The 20870-nt window shown below is 37.7% G+C and overlaps 1 protein-coding gene across 1 annotated transcript; it reads left to right on the top strand.

The window, feature by feature from the left end:
* The first annotated feature begins 3169 nt into the window (after nt 1-3169).
* LOC145817098 (uncharacterized) lies at nt 3170-14021 on the top strand. The gene is made up of 2 exons (XM_082912728.1): nt 3170-3730; nt 13785-14021. The coding sequence occupies exons 1-2, from the start codon at nt 3170-3172 to the stop codon at nt 14019-14021; spliced, it is 798 nt and encodes a 265-aa protein (XP_082768854.1).
* The last annotated feature ends 6849 nt before the right edge of the window (nt 14022-20870 follow it).

The following is a 20870-nucleotide window of genomic DNA, read 5'->3' as shown; positions in this document are numbered from 1 at the left end:
TAGATCTTAGGTAGCCTACTGCAAGGTACAAACGAACACAAAATCTTTCATACCATTTTTATTTAGTATTTATTTTGTCATTACCAATATCATCTCAGATTTTCATCACAATTGAGAGTTTACTATCTACTTTTTTTTGAATGGTAAGAAGGAAAATTTTATTTTTACATATCTAATTAGCTCAATGCATAAACTTAATGAAATATTAATTTAATGACAATTATATTCTAAATAAAAATGACTATAATAGACATCCAGCAATATCTATAATATTATATAAAAAAATTTCTTAAACACATCTTTTTAAGAACAAGAAAATCTTAATATAGACCTTTTGAGTTAAAAAAATTAAACCATAATTTTTCCATTAAGACCGATGGGTCTTTGCAATGAGCTTCTGTCGATTGTTATTTTTACCCTTATTAATATTCTTCTTATTATTGGAAGTTAGAAGGTAGGAAAAACTAGTTTAAACCAATTTGACTTGCAACTAGGATGCCTTTTTTTTTTTTTTTAATCTCTAGGGCAAGGTATTTTGCCCTCGAGTGTCTCCCTCTTGAAATCTAATTTGGTCTTTGCAACAAACAATGGATTTGTGATGCTTTGATATTGAATGGGTAGCAACACTGAGGGAGGTGCTACCTTGCTTCAAAAAAAGAGAGCACATAGACCGAAATAACCTATCTTTTGTGCCAATGGAGTGGACATAGATTCGAAAATGATAAGTGCAATAACAAAATGATAAATATAATAAGAAAATGAAAAGATTTCTTACCTTCAAAACTATTTTGGAGGATTTACAATGGTCTTCAATGGAGATTTAATGGAGGTCTTCTGTAATGTCCCAAAATTTGAGGACATCATAATAAGGTTTAAAACTTAAAATAAATTTTATTAATTAAGAACTTCTAATCATTGTTACCACCAAGTTTGCCATCATCCATTAATTAACAAAAATAGAAATTAAAGGCTGTGTTTGGAGAAGCTCTCCAAACACATTTCTACCCCTTATTTGGAGTGTGTTGTTTGTTTACAATTTTCAAAAATTAATTCTACACACACTTTTGAAAACTCTTTCCAATGTGGGAAAATTTAGGCTAACCGGTTGTCCTTCCAGACATTTGGCCGGTCATCCTCCCGGATGCTTGGTTGGTTGATTGGAACAGTGCTATTATTTATTTATTTATTACAATTGGCACCTGGTATTTTTTTATATTTTAATTAAAAAAAATTTCAGAAATTTTTAAATTTTTTTATAAGTTTTGAATAGAATTTTGAGTTGTGTGTTTGGTTATAAGTTGTAAGTTTTTGTATCAAATATCACATGTCACGTCAAAAATTTCCCACTCAATTCAAAACTTTTTTAAAAAATCATTCACCAAATAAAATTTCCACACTCAAATGTTAATTCCAAAACTCACAAACTCAAAATATAATCCTATTCCCAAATCATATTTAGAAAACTCTACCAAACGCTACCAAAAGTTCTTAAATTGCAACTCCAATCAAACTTAAAACTTAGTCTTAGTACATTCATGAAAGAAAAATACAAATATAGAAAAGAAACCTAGAGAAAAACTAAAAAACTCAGAAAAATGGTTCATGGGACATGGGCACACTTCAAGCTAACCAAGGCTGAATGTCGCTTTCCAAGACCTTGGTGTTTCCGTTAGTTTCTTTGGTACCTGGCATAAAACACTAGGGCAATGAGAATGCCAATGAGCGACGAGCCTAATGAGATACTACAACTCGAAATACCCACCTCGATAATAATACTCAGAGTTAATGAATATTGTGTATTTACAGAGTAACAAGCAGTGTTTAATATGCATAACAAGAATGCTATCAGTTGAAATAATAACAATAGACAATAAGAACAATGGCAAGCGGAAGCAGTATTTCATCATAAGGAAAATGCCAACTTTTCTTTTAAATTCACATAGATTTAGTTTATCAGGTAAGTCTAAGTACCTTCCCGTGGAGCACTATTTCCACTCAACTGCTACGCAATGGCCACAGGCAATTTTGACTCCCCCTTGGTCAAATATTCAAATGTTACTTGCTGTAACTATCAATGATGCCCACGTACCAAGGTTACGTACTCGAGTCGTGACATCATGATCTGCTCCAAGGGAACAGTCTATGTTGTGATGCCCGCATCACCAACCTTATATAACCTATACCGATAAGAGTCAAAATACCTTCCTGTGCCATGTTAGGGTTCACAAGTCACTTGTGCAAGTCTCTAAACTGGGCTCACCCCATCACTTTTAAACTTTAATGCATCTGTTCAATTTCGTGTTTCTTTACTTTGTCGAACTCACATTTTGATGCATGTGCGATTTCTAGTTTGAAAACCACAGTGACATAAGGTTTATATAGCACAACACAACCATGTATGGCAACCAAAATATGTATTAGAGCATCTCTATCAATCTACTTATATTTTGCCCAAAAATATTATTAAAAAATTCATTCCCTATTTTAGAAATCACTTTTTCATTTACTTCCCCAACAAACTCTCTATTTTATTAAAATAATCTTTTCAATCACTTTTAAATTTGAATTTTTTTTAATAATAAAATAATAAAAACACATGTCAACCAACTCAGCAATTTCAAGCAGTGGGCTCCTACTCAAATTTTGGAATTTTTTCAAACAACAACGTTATTAATTTCAGTTCAGGCAATGGGGCAGCTACTTAAATTGTACCAACGCTTCAAACAACAACGGTCATTTTTTCAATAGCCTAATGGTCATGTTTTTCAATTTGAAACCAATTTCTTTCGAATTCATTCTCTAAATTTTTTCTATGGCTCGCAATTGTGTAATCAATATGATTACTAATGATGAAGACTCTTATGATCAGTTAGAGATATATGCAGTGGTTGCAATGGAAGAATAATGACTTGAGAGACAATCAAACTCACATCGTGGTTCTGTTAAAGGCCACAAATATATTCGACATGATTTTAGTCAAGGCCATGAAAGGCTTTTTCTTGACTATTTTGCTGAACCACCTATATATCCCTCCAATTTATTTCGGAGGAGATTTCGGATGCGCCGTTCTCTTTTTCTCCAAATTCAAGCAACAATAGAAGCACATTATCCATACTTCGTCCAAAAAAGAAATGCTACCAGAATGCTCGGTTTATCTTCTCTTAAAAAAATGACCGCCGTACTTAGGATGCTTGCTTATGGAATAACGGTTGATTATATGGATGAATATCTGAGGATCGGAGAAAGTACCGCACTGGATAGTCTGAAAAAGTTTGTTAAAGCTATTGTAGTAATTTTTTTAGATAAGTACTTAAGGTCACCATACAACGATGATATTGCTAGATTGCTAGCAGTTGGTGAAAGTCGCGGTTTTCCTAGAATGTTGGGGAGTATAGATTGTATGCACTGGAAATGGAAAAATTGTTCGACTGCGTTAAGCAGAATGTATACTTGTCATATTCATGAACCAACAATTATTTTGGAAGCAGTGGCGTCGTATGATCTTTGCATATGGCATGCATTTTTTGGGTTACCAGGATCTCATAATGACATCAACCTGCTAGATCGATCTCCTATATTTGCCAAGCTTGCTAAAGGCCACTGTCCTCTAGTCAATCACTCAATCAATGGTAATGACTATACAATGGGATATTACCTTGCTGATGGAATATATCCACAATGGTCAACATTTGTAAAAACAATTCCATGTGCACGAGGAAACAAGAAAAAAGTATTTTGCTTCAGCTCAAGAGTCCACCAGAAAGGATATTGTAATAACCCTCACGCTATCCGAACCATACTTATATGCATTCGTGTGATTTTGTCTTGTAAACTTGCATTTCGAGTCTTGTCCTTGTTCGTTTAAGTGTTACAGTAAGTTTTGTACCTTGCTTGGTTTGGGTTTAGCCGAAGTCATTTTCAGTCTAGAATTATCTTGGAACCACCTTGTTTAACCTCTACCTTTGCTTTGACATACTGACCGAGATGTCATTATCTAGGCCGAGGTGTTCATCACCAAGGCCGAGGTGTGAATCATCTGGGCCGAGATGTTACCTTTACACCCAAGTGATCCTGTCTCGGAGTGGTATGACCTAGACCGAGGTGTGGCACATCTAGGCCAAGGTGTGGCACAGCTTAGTCAAGTGTTGTCCTTCCTAGCCGAGGTCATTGTTCCCTACTTGCCGATGTCTTGTTATTAGCCGAGATCATTAATTGCCAGAGTGCCCATGCCGTCTTGCTTGTTGAACACACTTTGTCATAGTTTTGTCTTGTCACTCAGCCACCTTTCTGTGTAGCACCAACCAGCCGCTGCCACGTGCCTCTGTAGAGGGTTAACTTAGCCAGCAGACTTAACAGCGTATCATTTGCTATATGTCTTTGTTTGTGAGGAGAGAGAAGCTCTAGAAGAAGGAGAAGAAGCTTAGAGTGAGAGAGTGAGTTTCGAGCTTGATTCCTAGATATCAAACCATTAGATTCGCGTATTGAGGTTAGATTCTTGATCTACCCTTGTCATTCTTATTGATCATCTAGCTGCATTGCATGATCGAACCCGTTTTGCATGTCATGCATCGATTTAAAGTTGGTTTTAGGCCTCGTTTGGGAACAGGCTAATTTAGTAACTTTTTGGCTATTTGGCTAAAAAAGTAGGTAAAAAAAACTTATATGTTTGGGATGACTTTTTGGCTAATTACGAAAAGATGTGCAAAATGTAAAGAGAAAAGAGAATCTTTGACTTTTTGGTATGAGTTGTTGGCTTTTTGGCTAAAAGGGTAACTTTTTGGCTTTTTGGCTAAAAATGTAAGTCCCCAAACGGAGCCTAGAAAGAGAAAATGGTGTTCATGTGTTCACGAAAGAAAAGTCTTATTTGATCTGAAAGTTTGCATTAAGTTTCGTGTTTTTGTGTTTGTCCTCACTAGATCCTTGAATATGGGTATCCAGGTCCATGTTTTTGAACTCATAGCATGAAACCACAGATTTTGTAATAGAAAATCACGATCTTTGCATTCATCCTCCTCATATTCATGTTCATCTTGTTCTTCAAGGAAGGGAAACCTAGATTTTCCCGACTTCACTCCTTTGGATGTGACCATCGAGGCCACACCGTGGTCAGAGGATGTAGAACCTCGGCCTAGACCTGGTAGTCGCCCAGCATGTTTTCCGAGATAAAGGATTGTGTTTGTTTGATTTGACTTAGTCTTGGGGAATGCTGAGACCATCTGCATGCATGTGAAACCTGTTTGAAAGTGCATTCAATAGATTTTGCCATGTGTTTGTAGGGTTTGGACTTGCCTCGACCCCGACGTTTGAAGAACTAAGTGAGTGGAATCTTTAATAAAGCTATGTTATAATGCTTTGATAAAGTCTTGTTTTGCTTATTTTGGAAATTATTTGTAAGCATGAATGTTTATTCCTAATTGGAAAATATATATTCTTGTTTTGATGACATTCTTGGAAGTCCGTACGTGCTAAGGGACTATAAGCATTTGTAGCACAAAGTTTGGAAGTCCGTACGTGCTAAGGGACTATAAGCATTTGTAGCACAAAGTTTGGAAGTCCATATGTGCTAAGGGACTATAGCATTTGTAGCCCAAAGTTTGGAAGTCCGTGCGTGCTAGGGGACTCTAAGAATTAGTAGCACAAGTCCTTAGTGTCCGGGGACTATAATGCAACGACACCATCGAATTGAGATATCTCCCTTGTCTTGCCTTGTTTGCCACTGACGGTTTACCGAGTGGGTTTTGTTTGCCGAGATGTCATCACTTGTATTATAATGATATTAGTAAGCATCCTTTGAAACTTGACAGATTTGGAAGATGGACTCGGTTCATCCCTTGACTTGCACTATTATGTTATGTATTGTTGTTAAAGATCTTGAATACCAGCCATGCAAACCCCTTTATTTCTTATACCATTCACTGAGTATCCAAGCTCACCCTCTCTCTATATATATGTAGGTGATGAGCAGGAAGGCGGTGACGCCTAGGTGTGACTCGCAGGCTTGTTTTGGGTTTTTGTCATGTCGGCTTAATTTGTATTCATGTCGGCAGTCTTGAAAACTATGCTTCTCGGCTTACAATGCTTGTAATTTACACATGTCGGCTGGAGAAGCCTTTTGATCAAGATGTACAAAAATGTATTTTGAACTTTATTGTATTTGTATCCAAGTTGTAATATTATGTAAAGTTGTATGCCATTCCATGTAACTTACGCACTGCTCTTATGGACCACTTGTATTTTAAGATTATTGCTTCCGCACTTGTGAGCCCAATATATAATTATACTCTGTTTGTGTGTGAATTTTGAATGTTGGCCTTCGGTGATCTCGGATTACTGGCCATCACGGCACTAAACCACTAGGGGCGGTTTGGGGTCGTGACAGAATGGTATCAGAGCATAGTACGTTATTCACACACTTTGAGTCCTAAAGAGCATAGGATGTCCCTTAGGATGATTTTAGGATTTGCATCATATTGCTTGCTACTTGACAAGGTGTGCATCATCTCGGCATAACCATTTATTATTTGCATACATGGTTCTTGGCTCAGTTGTTTTAAGGTTGTATTTTGCCTGCTCATAGCATCATGAGGAGAGGTAGACCATCAGTTGGCCGAGATCAATCAGAGGATAGATTGGACAGATTGGTTGAAGGCTTAACCCATGAATTGAGGCAGATGAGGCAACAGAATGCAAGTGCTACATCTACCCCGGCCGAACAGACGGATGACTGACATGCAGCTCCGCCTCTTCCAGTGCCCCAAGTACCTCCACAGCCAGCCTTGTATGGAGAGGGGACGATGACTTTGATTAAAGAGTTCAAGAAGATGAACCCACCAAGATTCACAGGGGACATAGAGCCGATGAAGGCCGAGGCGTGGGTTTTAGAAATGGAAAAGTTGTTCGAAATCTTTCCTAGCACCGACCCTCAGAAGGTGACATTAGCAGCATTCACATTAGACGACGACGCTCGAAGGTGGTGGATGATGATCCGGGAGGCTAATCCTGGTTTAACTTGGGCCAGATTTTTAGAACTGTTTTACAACAAGCATTTTCCGCTTAGCGTTCGGGATCGCAAGACCACAGAGTTCCAGACTCTGACACAAGGCAACAGAACAGTGGCAGAGTACGACCGTGCCTTCACCGAATTGGCAAGATATGCGCCCCATATGGTCAGTGATGAGTATAGGAAAGCCAGAAAGTTTGAAAGTGGACTACGTGGACCAATCCAGGATCGGGTCAACATGCTTAATCTGCCGACTTACGCCGAGGTGTTAGACAAGGCCATCTTGGCGGAAGCTAACTTATACCGATATCAAAGTTCAGGAGAGAGTCAGAGGAAGAGACAGAACTATGAAGGTTGTCGGATGCCGTTTAATGCCAAGAAGAAGGCGAATGTGGGCAGTTCCAGCAACTCAGATCGGGACGGAAATACTAAGCCGACGTGTGCGAGTTGTGGGAAGCCGCATCTCGGGGTTTGTCGCTGGGCGACAGGAGCTTGCTTTGAATGTGGGGAGATAGGCCATCGTGTGAAAGACTGTCCAAAGGCAAGAGCTAGTGATGGTAAGAAAAATGGGAGCACCTCGGGCTCTGCACAAGGAAGCAACGTCGGAAGGACACAGATGAGACAGGGCAGAGTTTTTGCCCTAGTGCCAGGAGACACCCAGAATGCTGAAACGGTAGTGTCAGGTACACTCTCAATTTGCTCTCAAGTTGCATACGTCTTGATTGATCCGTGCTCTACACATTCTTTTGTATCTGTTAAATTTGCCGAGAAGTTGAACAGACCGTTAGAACCCTTTGATTATGTGCTATCTGTATCTACTCCATCTGGGGGAACTATAATTATAGCATCCATATTTAGGGCGTGTGTTGTGGTGATTGAGGACGTTGAATTATTAGCTGATTTGATGCCGTTAAGTATGACCCACTTTGATGTCATATTGGGAATGGATTGGTTAGTAGCGCATCATGCATCCATTAATTGTGTTACTAAGAGCGTTACATTAAAGACCCCAACCAAAATCGACGTCTTTTTCCAGGGTAAAGGAGTAGTACCTCCACCATACTTGATCTCATCCATGAAAGCCTATAAGTTGATCCAAAAAGGGTGTCCGGGTTATTTGTGCAGTATACTAAGTGATTTGAATGGAAGTGTTGAGTTAGCCGACATACCAGTTGTTAAGGAATTTCCCGACGTCTTTCCAAACGAGCTGCCTGGCCACTTAGTCGATAGAGAAATAGAGTTTACCGTGGACCTCATGTCGGGAACGCAACCTATCTCCAGAACACCCTATAGGATGGCCCCTGCTGAACTTAGAGAACTGAAGCTACAGTTACAAGAATTGTTGGATAAGGGATTCATTAGGCCGAGCACTTCACCGTGAGGAGCACCCGTTTTATTTGTTAAGAAGAAGGATGGCACGCTTCACCTTTGCATTGATTACAGAGAACTTAATAAGGTAACCATCAAGAACAAGTACCCATTGCCTAGGATTGACGATTTGCTTGATCAATTACAAGGGGCACGAGTCTTTTCCAAGATTGACCTTAGATCGGGCTACCATCAGCTGAAGGTTAAAACCAATGATATTGAGAAGACTGCTTTTCGGACAAGGTATGGCCACTACGAATTTTTGGTAATGCCTTTCGGAGTGACCAATGCTCCTGCAGCGTTCATGGACTTGATGAACAGAGTCTTTAAGCCGTATCTAGATGAGTTCGCAGTTGTTTTTATTGACGACATATTAATCTATTCCAAGAGTACAATTGAGCACGAGAATCACCTGAGGCTTGCCCTGCAAATCTTAAGAGACAAGAAGTTGTACGCCAAGTTGAGTAAGTGTGAATTTTGGCTTTCTAGCATCTCATTTTTAGGGCATGTGATTAATGAAGAGGGTATATCAGTTGATCCGAGTAAGATTGAGGCCATTGTGAATTGGCCGACGCCGACCAACGTGTCCGAGGTTCGTAGTTTTCTGGGCTTGGCAGGTTATTACAGAAAGTTTGTGAAGGACTTCTCAAGGATAGCAGTACCATTGACACAACTAACTAAGAAAGGAACAACATATGAATGGACCGATGATAGAGAATCAGCCTTCCAAGAGTTGAAGACAAGGTTAGTTACGGCACCAGTCCTTGTACTCCCGTCAGGTAATGAGGAATTTCAGATTTTCAGCGATGCATCGCATAAGGGTTTGGGTTGTGTGTTAATGCAAGGGGGCAGAGTCATAGCATATGCATCCTGCCAGTTGAAACTTCATGAGAAGAACTATCCAACCCATGATCTAGAGCTAGCAGCCGTGGTGTTTGCCTTGAAGATTTGGCGCCACTACTTGTATGGAGCCTCCTGCCAAGTTTTTACAGATCACAAGAGTTTGAAGTACTTATTCACCCAAAAGGAACTAAATTTGAGGCAGAGGAGATGGCTTGAATTATTGAAGGATTACGACATGCAAATTCAGTATCACCCAGGTAAAGCAAACTCGGTAACCGACGCATTGAGTGGGAAGTCAGTGGGAAGTATGGCATGCCTAGCCATGATTTCAGTGGAGCTGACTACTATTGGGGAAGTAAAGGCAAGGCAAATGGAGGATGGATTCCTAAAGAAAGTAGCCGACGAGATTACCACCAAGCCGAAGTCGGGTTACACCCTTGAGAATGGAGTGCTTAAGTTTGAAGGAAGATTATGCGTGGCTGACGTCCCAGAATTGAAAAGAAGGATTTTGCAAGACTCTCATGGATCCAGATTTGCAGTTCATCCAGGGAACACCAAGATGTATCAAGATGTAAAACAGATCTTTTGGTGGCCGAATATGAAAAGAGAGATAGCCGAGTTCGTGTCTCAGTGTTTGTATTGTCAACAAGTGAAAGCAGAACATCAGAGGCCGGCAGGACTTCTCCAACCTTTGCTGATTCCTGAGTGGAAATGGGAAGACATCTCCATGGACTTTGTGATTGGTTTGCCGAAGACCTGGAAAGGAATGGATTCGATCTGGGTTATAATCGACAGGTTAACGAAGTCAGCGCATTTCTTGCCGGTTAGGACTTTGTTCAGTGCTGATCGACTTACTGTGTTATATATGAACGAGATCGTTAGACTTCATGGTGTACCGATGTCCATCGTGTCGGACTGAGATCCGAAATTTGTTTCCAGATTTTGGCAGAGTTTACAAAGGGCTTTAGGGACCGAATTGAGGTTTAGTACAGATTTTCATCCCCAGACCGATGGCCAAACAGAGAGAACAATTCAAGCACTTGAAGATATGCTTAGACTGTGTGTATTGGACTTCAAGGGAAGCTGGGAAGAGCATTTGCTGTTAGTAGAGTTCGCTTACAACAACAGCTATCAAGCTAGCATTGGCATGGCACCGTATGAAGCTTTGTATGGAAGGCAGTGCAGATCGCCGATATGTTGGACTGAAGTGGAAGATAAAGCTTTGATTGGTCCTGAGTTAGTTCAGGTTACAACCGAGAAGATTAAGCTCATTCGACAAAGAATCAAGTGTGCTCAGAGTCGACAGAAAAGTTATGCCGATCAGAGAAGAAGGGAGTTGGAATTTGAAATTGGGGATCATGTATTCCTGAAGGTTTCACCAGTGAAAGGAGTTTCAAGATTTGGGAAGAAGGGTTAATTGGCATCCCGTTACATTGGACTGTTTGAAATCCTTGAGAAAGTTAACCCGGTTGCCTACAGACTTGCTTTACCACCGAGATTAAGTCAAGTTCATAATGTGTTTCATATCTCGATGTTGAGGAGGTATATGCGGGATCCACTACACGTGATCGATCATTTCGGGATTGTGGTTGATGAAGGCCTAAGCTATGAAGAAGAGCCAATACGCAACATCGATAGACAAGTGAGGCGATTGAGAAATAAGGTAATACCGATGGTGAAGATTGAATGGAAAGAGCATTACGGCAAGGATGCTACATGGGAAATGGAAGAGGAAATGAAAGTCCGATACCTGGAATTATTCTCGAACCAAGGTACCTCAAGTTTGGGGACCAAACTCCTTTAAGGGGGGTAGGATGTAATAATCCTCACGCTATCCTAACCATACTTATATGCATTCGTGTGATTTTGTCTTGTACACTTGCATTTCGAGTCTTGTCCTTGTTCGTTTAAGTGTTACAGTAAGTTTTGTACCTTGCTTGGTTTGGGTTTAGCCGAAGTCATTTTCAGTCTAGAATTATCTTGGAACCACCTTGTTTAACCTCTACCTTTGCTTTGACATACTGACCGAGATGTCATTATCTAGGCCGAGGTGTTCATCACCAAGGCCGATGTGTGAATCATCTGGGCCGAGATGTTACCTTTACACCCAAGTGATCCTGTCTCGGAGTGGTATGACCTAGACCGAGGTGTGGCACATCTAGGCCAAGGTGTGGCACAGCTTAGTCAAGTGTTGTCCTTCCTAGCCGAGGTCATTGTTCCCTACTTGCCGATGTCTTGTTATTAGCCGAGATCATTACTCGCCAGAGTGCCCATGCCGTCTTGCTTGTTGAACACACTTTGTCATAGTTTTGTCTTGTCACTCAGCCACCTTTCTGTGTAGCACCAACCAGCCGCTGCCACGTGCCTCTGTAGAGGGTTAACTCAGCCAGCAGACTTAGAAGCGTATCATTTGCTATATGTCTTTGTTTGTGAGGAGAGAGAAGCTCTAGAAGAAGGAGAAGAAGCTTAGAGTGAGAGAGTGAGTTTCGAGCTTGATTCCTAGAGATCAAACCATTAGATTCGCGTATTGAGGTTAGATTCTTGATCTACCCTTGTCATTCTTATTGATCATCTAGTTGCATTGCATGATCGAACCCGTTTTGCATGTCATGCATCGATTTAAAGTTGGTTTTAGGCCTCGTTTGGGAACAGGCTAATTTAGTAACTTTTTGGCTATTTGGCTAAAAAAGTAGGTAAAAAAAACTTATATGTTTGGGATGACTTTTTGGCTAATTACGAAAAGATGTGCAAAATGTAGAGAGAAAAGAGAATCTTTGACTTTTTGGTATGAGTTGTTGGCTTTTTGGCTAAAAGGGTAACTTTTTGGCTTTTTGGCTAAAAATGTAAGTCTCCAAACGGAGCCTAGAAAGAGAAAATGGTGTTCATGTGTTCACGAAAGAAAAGTCTTATTTGATCTGAAAGTTTGCATTAAGTTTCGTGTTTTTGTGTTTGTCCTCACTAGATCCTTGAATATGGGTATCCAGGTCCATGTTTTTGAACTCATAGCATGAAACCACAGATTTTGTAATAGCAAATCACGATCTTTGCATTCATCCTCCTCATATTCATGTTCATCTTGTTCTTCAAGGAAGGGAAACCTAGATTTTCCCGACTTCACTCCTTTGGATGTGACCATCGAGGCCACACCGCGGTCAGAGGATGTAGAACCTCGGCCTAGACCTGGTAGTCGCCCAGCATGTTTTCCGAGATAAAGGATTGTGTTTGTTTGATTTGACTTAGTCTTCGGGAATGCCGAGACCATCTGCATGCATGTGAAACCTGTTTGAAAGTGCATTCAATAGATTTTGCCATGTGTTTGTAGGGTTTGGACTTGCCTCGACCCCGACGTTTGAAGAACTAAGTGAGTGGTATCTTTAATAAAGCTATGTTATAATGCTTTGATAAAGTCTTGTTTTGCTTATTTTGGAAATTATTTGTAAGCATGAATGTTTATTCCTAATTGGAAAATATATATTCTTGTTTTGATGACATTCTTGGAAGTCCGTACGTGCTAAGGGACTATAAGCATTTGTAGCACAAAGTTTGGAAGTCCGTACGTGCTAAGGGACTATAAGCATTTGTAGCACAAAGTTTGGAAGTCCGTGCGTGCTAAGGGACTATAAGCATTTGTAGCACAAAGTTTGGAAGTCCTTACGTGCTAAGGGACTATAAGCATTTGTAGCACAAAGTTTGGAAGTCCGTGCGTGCTAGGGGACTCTAAGAATTAGTAGCACAAGTCCTTAGTGTCCGGGGACTATAATGCAACGACACCATCGAATTGAGATATCTCCCTTGTCTTGCCTTGTTTGCCACTGACAGTTTACCGAGTGGGTTTTGTTTGCCGAGATGTCATCACTTGTATTATAATGATATTAGTAAGCATCCTTTGAAACTTGACAGATTTGGAAGATGGACTCGGTTCATCCCTTGACTTGCACTATTATGTTATGTATTGTCGTTAAAGATCTTGAATACCAGCCATGCAAACCCCTTTATTTCTTATACCATTCACTGAGTATCCAAGCTCACCCTCTCTCTATATATATGTAGGTGATGAGCAGGAAGGCGGTGACGCCTAGGTGTGACTCGCAGGCTTGTTTTGGGTTTTTGTCATGTCGGCTTAATTTGTATTCATGTCGGCAGTCTTGAAAACTATGCTTCTTGGCTTACAATGCTTGTAATTTACACATGTCGGCTGGAGAAGCCTTTTGATCAAGATGTACAAAAATGTATTTCGAACTTTATTGTATTTGTATCCAAGTTGTAATATTATGTAAAGTTGTATGCCATTCCATGTAACTTACGCACTGCTCTTATGGACCACTTGTATTTTAAGATTATTGCTTCCGCACTTGTGAGCCCCATATATAATTATACTCTGTTTGTGTGTGATTTTTGAATGTTGGCCTTCGGTGATCTCGGATTACTGGCCATCACGGCACTAAACTACTAGGGGCGGTTTGGGGTCGTGACAGATATAGAGTGTGCATTTGGAGTGCCACAAGCTAGATTCGTGATAGTACGTCAACCTGCATGTTTTTGGAACACTAAGACTCTGAAATATGATATGAAGGCATGCGTGATATTGCATGACATGATCGTCGAGGATGAGTGTGATGTCAATGAATCAGAAGACTTCAATTATGATGCAATCGATGGAAGTTCACAAGAACTAGTCTCACACGAGCATACACCTAAATTTATGGAATTCATTCAAAATCATCATCGCATTAGGGACAAGGAAACTCATTCTTACCTCCAAGCTGACCTTGTTGAGCACTTGTGGCAAGTGCATGGACAATCATGCTAGAACTTTATTTTAATATAAATATTTAAATTGTATCACTTATTTTAGTTTAAGAAGTCTCGTATGCTATGTGTTAGACATATTGATTTTGATGATTGCTTTTGATTATGTTTTGATTTTTTTTTAAACATGGATTATAATTAAAAAAACTTAATGTTTGATTTTTTTTTTTTTTTTGGATCAACAATAAAAGGAACTTTATTGATGCAGAAGGAAAAAAAACAGAACGCCAATATAAAACTAAGCATCTAGTAACAGCAGTAGCAACAAAACTCCCACCATTCCAAATCATTAAATTGCTTCTTACACTTGGACCATATTATTAGAATGGAGATGGTGTTTAAACAGATCAAGAATCAAGCACAAAATAGGCCCAAAACAGAGTGCAAAACAGCACCAGCAAAGCAACCGAAAACAAAGAAGGGGGGACATCCGGGGGGACATTCTCTTGGATGTCCGGCCCCTTGTCTGGGTTATTGTGTTCACCTACTCTGCTACAGCTGTTTTGCTTGTTGTTCTTCTGCTGTTTTGGCCATGAAATAACATCTGTTTAAGCTTAGTTTTGATCTCATAAACAACATGGTCCATTACAAAATTCCAAGTATACATATCTCTAACTTTTTATCTCGACAACATGATTTCATAAACAACATGGTCCATTCCAACATCATGGTCCATAAACAAAATTCCTGCATTATAGTCAAAATACATTGCATTTTCATACCATGGTCCATTACCAAATTCTTGCACTATAGTAAATATGCATTACCTTTTCCGGCCATGGTCAATTACAAAATTTTCCTGTAGAGTTGAGACAAAATACATTAATTTCCATATCATAGCCCATAAATATATATATATATATATATATATTAACTTCCATAACCTGCAGTTATGTAGTTACTTTCCTTTTTCAAGGATTTCCAAACAGCGACGATCGTAATATTGTTGTTGCATTGGAGACAAACCACTAGTATTCATCAACATAATTCTCTCCTCCTCTTTAAGTTGTTTCGCTCTGAACATTTCATTTTTCATAGCAAGTCCTTCTTTCTCATGAAGAAGCCTTTGTTCCTCGTGTCGAAGTCCTTGTTCCTCCTGAACATATGCTTTCTCCAGGATTTCTACTTTCTTCTCACTATTCTTTTTATTATCTTCCTTTATCTTAGTTAGTATCCCAGCAAGAGGCGAAGTCATACAATCTCTACTCTTTCATTTCTTTATCTGTTCTTTTTCAGCTTTCCTGCCTATTGGTCTCTCCAAGTCTACAAAGGCATCATGCGATTCATCATCATCCCCTAGATTAACTGTATCTGGAGTAGAGGGGGGGATGGTGGTCAATGTTGGCTTTTATGTTGATATTTTTTTTTCACAATCCTCCACCCATTTTGCTTGGAACCTCAACAAATTCCAACAATGATCAAACTGAAATGAACGTTTATGCAATTCTTGGTATAATAGTTTTGCTTAAGAGATCTAAAATTAAAATATAAAAGTCAACAATTATAAAAGAATAATAATTGCAAAATGTATAATTTTTTTTTAAAAATTTATAAATTACCTTGTCTTGCTCTTTTATACCACTTTGATGCCTTGATTCAATTTGGTGAAAACATCCACAGAACTTATTTGTGCCAAGTTGAATGGTTGACCACCGATCCATTAGAGAGTTCACATTATGTTCATGATTGGAGGTCTTGTGTTTGTGGAAGTACTCATATACTCTTGACCAATATGTCTTATGTTTTTGCTCATTCCCATACACTGCATCCAAGCTAGTATTAAGCCATGCCGATACAATGAGATTGTCTTCATCTATAGTGAAGTTTCCACCACGTGATCTTTACTAGTGGATCCCATTTGAGGTGAGAATTGAGTTGTTTCAGCAGGTACTTGAGTATTTTGTTTCAAATTTTGATCCATTTGATCTTGAGAATCCATAAAAATTAAATCATCAAAGTTGGAATCCTCGTGCAAAAGATTGGTGAAGTATTTGCCTCCTTGTGAATCCATCCTTACATACTGAATAGAAAACAGAAATAGAATTCAAACAAGAACTAACTATTTTTAACAATTCTATGTGCAGCATATGCAATATTTCTACTTACTACAAACCCATCAACAAAATTTCTTAATAATCCACCAAAACTGAAAAGTCATTAACAGGGCATTACCTTAATGAACAACTCTTATATAAATTATTTATTCCTATTCAACCACAAAGTCCATAAACTAGAAAAGTCACAGATTCTCATATAAATTTCTTTAAACCACAGATTTCTTCAATTTTTAGGAAGTAAAATTGATTGCAATCAAATTCTCAAAGCCCTCATATATATAAAATATCTATTCCTATTCAACCACAAACTTCATAAACCAGTAAATTAAAACAGATTCTCATATAAATTTCAAATTAACATCACCAAAACTAAAGCATCACATATATATTTGCAAGTTTTTGGTCTCTATTTGCTGAAGAAGCAAATAGAGAGATACACACTACATAGAGAGAAATATAATAGAAAAAGTAGGGTTTAGATTGGGAACAATGCAAAGAAAATACATAGCAGAAATTGCCTTTGGTGATGATGATGGCGAGAAAGAGCGACCTATACCCATGAAAGAGATTCGTGAGAGAGTCTTTGGCTGAGTTTTGGCACCCTCCAGTTTCCCTTCTGTTGGGTTGGGTTTCCCTCCTATGTGGAGGATGGCCCAAAATATTTAGTAAAGCCCATGTGAGTTCCAAAGCCCACATGGAAAGGTTATGTTTTTGAAATGTTCTGGCCCATGAGTGTATCATTACAAACCCTTTCTCTATAACTTAGAGAAAGAGATGCAGTAGCCACCAAAATAGAGAGGGCAGGAGACGCCAAGGCTTTGGAGAAATTCTGTCTAGCTTTGATCAAGCTATCTGATTGACATGCATTTGTGGTCCGATTGAGCTGAAATTTGGTAGGCGAGTTCACAACTCAAGACTCTAAATTCTGGACGGTGGAGATCAGATTTGGAGTATTCTACTGCTGGTTTTTTGGCCCGTGAACAGTACCCATTTTGGTGAGATCTTTCCTAAACGTTGTATTTTGATCTTTGGTTGCCAAGAAAGCTTATTTGTAAGTTGTTCTTGATTGTTTGCCTCTAGTTCTATCTAGAGAGAACTCTTGTATATCCATTATTTGTTGATAGTGGAGATATTTGGTGGACTACGGTCCCGTGGTTTTTCCTTTCTACATCGGGAAGGTTTTCCACGTTAAAAATTGTTGTCGCCTTGTTGTGTGATTGTTGGATCATCATTTTCAGATTATTTTCAGAATATATTATGCTCTATTAAATTGTTTCCTAATAGGTTCACACAAAGAGGGAGAATAAACTACTTCCGCTATTTTTGTGCCGGATTCGGATATTTCGAATTGGACTTTTGTTTGTTTTTCTCCCAACACCTTCCCACCTTCTACTGCAATAAAATAAGAATTTATCAATATAAGGGAGCTATAGTGACTCCCTACAAATAGGGAGTCACTGTAGCAATATTTATATTTAGGGGTTGGATAGGGGAACTGCTAGGGCTGTTTTTTGACAACAAAACTCCTTATTATAGCTAAAAAGGTAATATAAGGGTATTGTTGGGGATGCTCTTACATAATGTCTTAGGAGTCATCACAAAATTTCTTAGAATTTCCAACACTCCTTATTTTCAGCACTGAATGATCAGACTAAAATTAATGAAACCCATACCAAACGAAATTCAATTATTACGATATTTTAAATGGTACTAATTAATTGAGTTAGAAAAATATTTGGGGAAGAATACCGGGGCTAAAAATGATTTTAAAATGGAGAAATAAAATTTGGAAGAAAACTGGTTTCTGGGACAGTGAGTTACGGCAACTTCCAGTGCAGGTGTTCTGTGTTTGAAAAATAAAAAGGGGCCTCAAACGGTGTCAAAAAGAGGTATGGTCAAAATGGATTGCTAGATATTTGAGTTTAGAACATATGTACAGAAGAGTTTGAAGACTGAAAACCAATGAAAGATGGTCAAATAATTTTTCTAAGAAAATTGGACAGATTGTGTCGCATTTTAGTAAAATTGCAATTTCTCCTCTTAGACTTATCCATTTTTTGTGAAATTGGCTGAAAATGAAAGATAACTCTTATATCTAACTATCCCAATTGGTCGTGCAGAAAAATAACACTTTTAGAGAAAATGGAACCTGTTTTAAATCACTGTTCCTACTATGCTGTAAGCAACACTTAGAACAAATATTTATTTCGGTAAGAAAATGGTGTCCAATGATTTTAGAAAATTTTTACACCTTATAGAAAACCTATATATACTCCTAGTAAAAACATATTTTTAAAACAAGTTATTTTCAATTTATTTGAGCATTTTTCATCAAATAAAAATCTGAAACAGTGAAGAAAATATAAGTTTCAAGTATAAGTGAACCAAGTTTATCTCATTTTACTCTCATGCAAGATTATTTCAAACACTGGAGAATATTTGAGCACGTAAGAAGATAAAATCAGTTGTTAAACCATCTAATCTATGCTTGCAAGAAGGAATAAAAATCATATAATCATGAAATTCTCATTCTATCAAAATGTAGACATGCATTGAGCTATTCTTGCTATGTATGTATTAACAATGCATACTCTTGCATATATTTAATATATAGGTTCAGTAAAAAAAATATCTAAGGGAGGATAGAGGTTGAGTATTCCTACCTCAAGAGCTTTAGCAACTATTCTCAAGATTAGTTTTGAAATGGTGACCACCAAGCACCCTCTCATCTTCGTCTCTTTTTCTTTTTCTTTTCTACTCTTTCTCTCTCTCTCTCTGTTTTTTTTTGTTTTGTTTTTTTCTCTTTGCTAAGCTGTAGTAGTAAAATGGTTGAATAGTGTTCTTCTTTGTAGGAGTTTGGAGGCCTATTTTATTTTATTTTATTTTTTCTCTTTGCTGAGCTGTAGTAGTAAAATGGCTGAATAGTGTTCTTCTTTGTAGGAGTTTGGAGGCCAATTTTTTTTTTTTTTTTTCCTCTTGGCTTGGGAAATATTACCTACATGTATAGGTTTAGAGTGTAAATGTATGCATGCCTCCAGCAGCCTTCTTGGGAAGGAGGGGGCCGAATTTCCCTGCCCAAAATCTGATTTCATATCTTTTTGTGTGTGTGTGTGTGTGTGTGTGTGTGTGTACAAAATAAAATCAGTGTATATATAGCCTATTCACAAGATGTTTTGCTCCCTACTATCTTCTAACTAACTTAGTTATTATTTGTTTAAATTATTTAGTTTTCCACAACTGTATTTATATACCGTCACAAAAAGATAAATAAATTTATTTAAAGGAGTTTAATACTGGTATTAATCATGATGCTATTAACATTATAATTTAATAATTTAATAATCACTATTAATTGACTTAATATTGTTATTAATAAACTAATTAGTTGTCTAAAAATTCAAGTTCTTATATCTTCTATGCAAGTCTTCAATGGAGGAAATTTCACTTCAAACCAAAGTCTTCAAGGGCGTAGGAGGGTCAATGTGGAAGTAGGGTCAATCAAAAGTGTGTAGGAAGAGGGTTAGTGGTGTGTGTACAATGGTTATGAGTGAATGGCGTAATTGTAACTTTAAGTGTGTGGATTAAGAAATTAATTGGTAATCAAATTAATAAGTGTGTGTATTGAAAAAAGATGTGCCCTGAGCTAATTAGATGTGTGGAAATAGAATTTCCCTCGTAAGAGAGTTGCAGTTTGTTGTACATGTTGAAATTACCAATACATTACTGATTAATTGCACACAATGCTCTGTTTTTCAATTCATTCTTTGTCTTTTCCTTTCAAATATTTCCCTTTCTCTTAATTTTCCCTTAATAATTGTGACAACCCGACTCTCTCATATGCTTTAAGTCTTTATATGTGTGATTATATGCTTGATGTGAAATTACATGTTTAAATGTGTGACTTACATGATTATGAAATTGTATCTGTCGGCTATAAGAAAATTTGTTGAAATTACGACTTTTGGACTGAAAATTGAAAGCCTTAGAGGCATGATAAACCGAAATCGAATTTATAGTTATGATTAGCATAATTTTTAGGACATAATATAAAATTTTGTAAAAATTTAATTCGTAACGAATTAATTGGATTTAATTAGACAAAACTCTTAATTAAGCTGGACTTTAGACACAAATAAGCTAATCCTTAGTTAGACAGGAGATATATACATGAGCTTAGTGTTAAAACTTAGACTCCAACACAAAAATATCTCCTGGAGGAGAGCTAGAGGAAGAAAAGAGAGAGAAAAGAGGAATTTCAACCTAAAGCCTGGAGTTTAAAAAAATTGAAAGAGTAATTCAAATAATTAGCTCAAGGTAAGTGTAAATCAACAAAAATACCTTAAATATTTCTTCATTTGGTTAAAATCAAGACTTAAGAGGAAGCTTTGACACTCATAAAAGTTAGGGTTTTTGGATTATGATCTTAATTGAACAAATCTCATGAAAGTGAACATGGAATCATTGGGTTTGTTTAATTAAAGGATTGATTCTTTTATTTTGGTCATGTCTTGAGTTAGATTGTGACAAATTGCTTTCTAATCTTGAGTCTTTGCATGATTTGAACTCATGTAAGCATATATAAGCATGGACAACATGAAAAGATAAAGAAAATGAAGGAACTATGGAAGTTAGGGTTTTCTGTTTGGAATTAAAGTAAGTTATGATCGAATTGAGCTTGAATGTCATTCTTTATATGTTCATGTATCATGTTTTTGAAGTGAATTTTCTTGAATTGAACCTTAGAAATGAGTTTAGGAACTTGAACATTGAATAATCTTCGAACTGTAGAAATA

This window comes from Camellia sinensis, chromosome 2 (assembly GCF_055761805.1).
Source record: "Camellia sinensis isolate YWXY chromosome 2, ASM5576180v1, whole genome shotgun sequence".
NCBI classification, from domain to species: Eukaryota; Viridiplantae; Streptophyta; class Magnoliopsida; order Ericales; family Theaceae; genus Camellia; species Camellia sinensis.
This window is presented reverse-complemented; position numbering and strand designations above follow the sequence as displayed.

Excerpts from the sequence above, each read along its gene's own strand:
- LOC145817098 (XM_082912728.1), top strand. The coding sequence starts at position 3,170 with ATGACCGCCGTACTTAGGATGCTTGCTTATGGAATAACGGTTGATTAT. Across the intron at positions 3,731-13,784 it reads CACGAGGAAACAAGAAAAAA|GCATGCGTGATATTGCATGA; the intron begins GTATTTTGCTTC and ends TATGATATGAAG.